The sequence below is a fragment of the Pelecanus crispus genome, chromosome 12 (genome assembly GCF_030463565.1).
Source record: "Pelecanus crispus isolate bPelCri1 chromosome 12, bPelCri1.pri, whole genome shotgun sequence".
In the NCBI taxonomy this organism is placed as follows: domain Eukaryota; kingdom Metazoa; phylum Chordata; class Aves; order Pelecaniformes; family Pelecanidae; genus Pelecanus; species Pelecanus crispus.
Window position 1 is genome coordinate 25,173,108 of NC_134654.1, and position 6,000 is coordinate 25,179,107.

Below are 6,000 nucleotides of genomic sequence, written 5' to 3' on the forward strand. Positions count from 1 at the left end.
CTCTCATGGCTTTCTGCCTGGAGGGTCAGGGGAAGGGATTCAAAGCAGACAGTGACAGAGTTTCAGATCAAACTGATGAGTGAAAGGTTCGCAGAACATTCCCAGCTCCTGCAAATGGTAATGAATGAGAGTTTATTTGGCACCTAGCAGAATCAAGGGAACAGAAGGAAGACATGCTAGCTCCCTTCTCCTAGGGCCAGCCCTGGAAAAGTCAGACTTGATTACATCATGGTAGGCCAAATCCTCTACAGCTAAAGATGACAAGCACATTTCACAGAAATTAATATGGCAAGAACTAATAGACACCCTGCTAGTTCATGGACTAGAGACTGATTCTGTAAAGAGATGTGTTTATTCATGAGCTTACAGTTTTGATTGCCCACCCCCACCATTGGGTTCTAGGCCTCTGTATCAACTCACCATAAACATTTATCCTTACAGGTTTGCTCTCCTTGACTATTCCTTTTACTTCAGCTGTACAGATATAGGATCCAGTATCATTCACATTAACTCTCTTTGTGAAGTTTCTAGAATTTTTCAACAAGATGACTCCATTTGAATTTTTCCGTAATATAGAGAAGTTAGCTTTCCGAAAACCATTAATGCTGCAATTCAGAATTAATTCTTTATTTTCATCCAGGTTACTCATAGAAGCAGCCAATATTGGCTTGGGGAATAACTCTGCAAGATAAAAAGAGAACGAATTAATTCATATTGAGCCTAAAAGAATATGACCATCTATCTCAAAGTATACAGAATGAAGGACATACTGAAAGTTTACAATCAGGGAAAAAAACAATCGTGTTATTTCAATATAATAATATTTTCAGGGAAAACAGAAACTTAGCAATCACTTGAAACCAATTCTCATACGGGTTATTTGAAAGCACTGTTTTAGTTGGAAAGTATTGGCAGGCAAAATTCAGAAACCTAAATCTAAATCTAAATAGCCTTTAACTTAGGGAAAATTTACACTTGGATCTGGAGTTTACACTTGGATCTTGAGTTCTGCCAAATTTAAATTTAAATATTAATCCATTGAGTAAAATCTAAGGTGAACAGAGGTGTTACCTGACACAACAACATTCATTTTGGTGGTTTTAGATGCTCTCCCTTGCTCCACCTTACACAGGTATTCACCACTGTCCGCTAGAGTAGCTACTGCAGAGTACTTCAAAAGTTTCTCATCTCGTACACTCTTCAGTATTGTTTTGTTTTTCTGGAGTATGATTTCAATGTCACGCATTCGGGCTACCACAGTTGAGCATTCAAACTGTATTCTGTCTCCTTCTGTAACATTACTTGAGGGCTTGGCATTCAGAGTAGGCTTTATAAATGGTTCTGCAAGAGAATACATATAAACTCATGACCCAACTTTTTAATATAGCAAGCAAAGAAATGTAAAAAGAACAGCTAAGCAACTTACCCCTGACGGTAACAAGTGTTTTGTTGCTGGGTTCTGAACTTTCAAATTCAAATTTTACATTTCTCTTACCAAAGCAATCAAATTGTAAAATATTATCTCCCTCTTCAACAGAAAATTCCACTACAGAAGAATTTCTGTGTGGTTCAAATACATGTTTTTGCTTAGGCGTTGAATTCATCTTTATCTTCCGGAAAAAGAAATGTAAAGGAGGTACTTCTTCTGGCATTTCACAACGTAATTTCACAACCTCACCCTCTAAAACTTCTTTTTTCTCAGCAGTCAGGATTGGCTTGGTCATTCCTTAGAACAGAAGACAAGAAAAGAAACAGAACATTGTGTAATCCTAAAATAAACACTATCTTTGATAACTATGGTAGTGACTTATGCTAATGAACAGATGCAAATAATTTGCAAGAACTGAGCTTTTGAAGACAGTTCCTTTGATGTGTGGATGCATGCCAAGGCACCTTCAGAAGAACAAAATATCCCTCGAGAGGGTAATACAATCTTGATGCAATGTGTGAAGTATGAAACTTGCTGTTCTGAAGGTAAGACCACTTCCTCCTCAGTGTTTCCTATAGCCACTCAGAAACGAGCAAGCGAAGAAACTAAATGCCATCCCAACTTCTGTACCTAGAGGTGCAGGCCTCTGAAGAAAAAATTACAGGCCCTGCAGAACCCTGTAACTATTTAATGCTGAACGAGTTCTTTCCAAGGGGAAAAATGTCACTTGCACTCAAGAACACATGGCTAGAAAGAGTATAGATGGAGGTAGCCCCTGTTCTCGTAAGAGATGAAAGAACAAGGCTGATACAATATTGTCTACAAAAGTAGTCCACAGTTGATACTAGCTTTGGCTGTCACAAGGTGAGAATCTCTATACATTATTTCCAGCTTTTCCAGTAATCTACCCACCCCCCATCATGTTTATGATCTACAGACACAAGCTTTCACAAATAATACTTTCTCTGGTCTAGGGAACAGAGGCTCAGGACAGAGGGGATGGTGGCACAGGAGGCACAGATTGTATTCCTGACTATCACCTATCTCCTCTGTAGCCTTGGATCATGATTTAATTTCTGTGCCTTAACATTAGGATTTAGTACTAAACTCTTGCAAAGTACTGTGACGTCTATGGCTAAAAAACACTTTGCAAGATATCCTATTTAGCACTGACTATTATTACTACCCCTGGAAAGCTGTTCTCTTTTTGTATCTTAGAAAACTGTCGTGTTTGAAGGAGTACGCACCTGTTACCCAAACATGTACGGAGTTACTCGATTTTGTCTTTCCGCCTGCTTCCACAGTACATTCATAGTCTCCTGTATCTGAAGATCTAGCCACAGATATTTCATATTGTGCATCTTCTTTGTCTGACACAGTCATGAACACAAGCTTGCCATCCTTAAAAATTGTAAAATTATGCTTCAGCTGGAAATCGGTACTTTTGCTAATATCAGCACGGCAGACAATTGACATAGGAGCTCCATTCTTTACTTTGACAGATGGCTGAACCTTGATTTCAACTGTGTTGAAAGTAAAAACTTGAGGGGAAAAAATAAAAAAAAAAAAGAGTTCTATTTATTTTCAGTTAGTCCAATATAAAGCTGTTATCTCAAGCTGCTACATTTTATTCACAAAAATTGATTCATTGTACCCTAATAGCAGGTGTTATAATTCTTCTGGTCAGATCTCACAGATGTTGACAATGGTAGCAACTTTACCTTCCACAGATATACTAGTGGCAACTACTGAGTGTCACAGCACACACTGTCCATCTGCTCAGTCTTTGCCTTGGGGGACTGAGAAAATCATTGCTTTGGCCATGCTCATGGCCAAATCTACTAAATTCCCCAGAAGACACAGAGGACACTGGAATAGGTTTGCAGCTACTTCTTGATTTTCCTTATTTCTCATGGTTTGTTGTCTTCAACTCTAACTGGCAGGAGATCTGAGGTGAACAAAATTTTGTATTTATACTTGTCTGAATAAACTGAAAAATGACAGTGAAACCCTGCTTAGAGTTGTATTAAACCCCAAGCCAATTCATCCCCAATTAGCAGAAATCCCTGGAGTTATCCCAGTATTTCTTATCTGAAAGTAAGGTTAGGGTTATGTCATTCAGCAAATTACACTTTAAACATGTAACTCACAAACTTGGGATAATCTTAATTCTCTAGTTTAGGATAATTAGAGTGTAACAGAATATATTTGGGTTCAAGTTCTGCAAGCAAACATGTACATGCCTAACTTTACCTTATTGGCAGTCCAGCAACCATACTCTCAAGCGTCCTTAGCAATCATACTATTCAAATACAGAATCATATGCAGAAGCAATGCTTTCAGTTAATTTAGAATTTAGATATGTTAGTCCTGGAAAAAATACACTGAATGCAATATTCCTATTTAAAAAAATTAAAAATTGATAAGCACTTTAAGAAGTAAAGTTTATAATAGCATTTTTATATATGTAGTGCTTCTGTGTTTATAACCACAGCAATGATAAATAATTTATAATTATTAGAAACCTGGTATAATTAATATTTTCATTCACACAGCTAGATGAACAAGTATAGGGAAAGATTTATGAGTTTGTTCACTTTCCCTTCCTTTAGAACTTACAGATTCTGGGTATGCCCATTTTGGTCAGGATTTGTATTAGAAATTTGCTACTAGAACAGGAAAACTTTCCTGCATCTAAAGAAGTCCCTTGCCATGCACACTTACCAGCTATTTATAAATTGTCCTTGCTAGAAAGAGTTTTGGGCATAAAACCAATGCAAAAATTGTAAATTTTTTTGCACATGAACAGACTACATGATCACAAGAAGCAAACATTTCTCCCTAGTGACGGAAAAAAGGGATTATGCAGAGCATATGTGCTGGAAGTCAGCAAGATGATAACATAAAAAGTAGTAAACGCATTCCTTTCAGAACACAAGTTCTGTACTCTGCTCAGACATGATCTTTTCTTGTGCAAGAAAAAGAGCAAGAGAGAGTGCCCTTAACTTATATTCTATAATTTTATTCTACCTCCTTGCCTGTGGGCATGAGAGGGTTTTTTAAAGACCAAAACAAAACGCTAGTAATTAAATTTCCTCTCCCGTCTCTTCTGCTGTATGCCTCAGTAAAGCAAATTACTCTAGGAAAGATTTCACGAAAACATTTATGAAAGTATAAGCAGCACATATCTCATTTAAACACACAAGAAACACCACCAAGTAATACTTTTTTTTTTTTTTTTACATGGCCAAATTTCATACCGAGCTATAGTGCAGCAAATCCAGATACAGTCTGTTATGGATGCACACCAACAACTGAGGAATTAGTTAAATTACTTATTTTAAATTTGTATGTGAAGAAAACCTATCATTACCTACCTCTCCCCTGAGCGTAAAGTTCTGAACCTGGAAAAAAATGAAAATAAATGTTATTTTCAAAGCTTACAGATTGAGAGACAGCTATGGGAAACAGTAGGAAGCCCCAACAAACCCCAAACAAACCAGAAACACATGTATCCACCCAGATATTTAGTCATCAAACTTACACTGCAAGAAAATCACCAGAAGAGCAAGATACATCTCGTTCCTGAAGAACATACACTTAATTCCAAAATAAAACAATATTCATCATCAGAGGTGATGCCTCCAGGTACCAAAAACAGGTTGGTTTTTTATGTTGTTGTTTTATGGAAACAGATAAAATTTTGCCATTAAAATCTGTAAGTTTTCCCAGATCTTCAACAGAAACTGGCTAGATCAAGTAATCGTTCCCATTACTGGAAACTGGAAATGGCAAACAATGAGAATCTATCTGCTGCTCACAGGCAGATTACTGTTCAGGAAGTGACTGGACTTTTCCTGAGGGCGCCACCAAATGCATTTGCTTTGTTTAATTTCTTAAGGTGTATTAAAAAAACAAGAAGTTCCAATGACATTTATCCTGCAGTTCCTGTCAATACGTGTATTTTTAAGTCACGATTAACCATTTACGAACACAAATTACACTCGCTATTTGACCACAGCAGTTTCTTGAGCAAACATTTCCCTTCATCCTGGCATGTAGAGCTCTTTCAGAGAATACATGTACATAATTCTTCATTTTCCCCCTTTACCTCCATTTCTAGGTCTCTCATCTTTGCTGTGGCAAAGAACAGCTTTACTGTAGGGTGCACAATAAATTCAAATTAGCTCAGAAACCATAGCTACTGTTGCGTTAGACTAGAATATTGGTAGGCAGACCTCTCATACTACCACCATATATCAAAAAACATGGAATGGCACAAAATATTATTTTATGTAGTTAGGACAGTGCAAGACGTACACAATCATAAAACTGAAACCCCACAAGAAAAGAACTGGTTGGAGTTTCAATTCTCAGCAGAAATCTGAAGCAGCACTGGCACAATCTGAAATAGAGAATACTCTGGAGCAAGAGTTGTATCTGCTAGTGGCTTGACACTGAATTCAGGCATCCTTGAGAGATCTTCTGACCTTTTCTGTGGTGTTTAATTTTTTCCAGTGCTGTAAGTAGCCTGACAATATAACAGCCAACCTGAAATCAGGGATGATTAC

The 6,000-nt window shown here is 37.3% G+C and overlaps 1 protein-coding gene across 1 annotated transcript in view; it reads right to left on the reverse strand.

Annotated features, from left to right (window-relative positions):
• The window catches only part of PECAM1 (platelet and endothelial cell adhesion molecule 1), a 33,445-nt gene extending 28,438 nt beyond the window's left edge, over nt 1-5,007 (reverse strand). The window contains exons 1-6 of the mRNA XM_009484002.2: nt 4,974-5,007; nt 4,807-4,833; nt 2,677-2,970; nt 1,427-1,726; nt 1,072-1,341; nt 421-681 (exon numbers count right to left, since the gene is read on the reverse strand). Of these exons, the coding sequence (XP_009482277.2) occupies nt 421-681; nt 1,072-1,341; nt 1,427-1,726; nt 2,677-2,970; nt 4,807-4,833; nt 4,974-5,007 (1,186 nt within the window). The remainder of the gene's footprint in view (nt 1-420; nt 682-1,071; nt 1,342-1,426; nt 1,727-2,676; nt 2,971-4,806; nt 4,834-4,973) is intronic.
• Between the last annotated feature and the right edge of the window lie 993 nt (nt 5,008-6,000).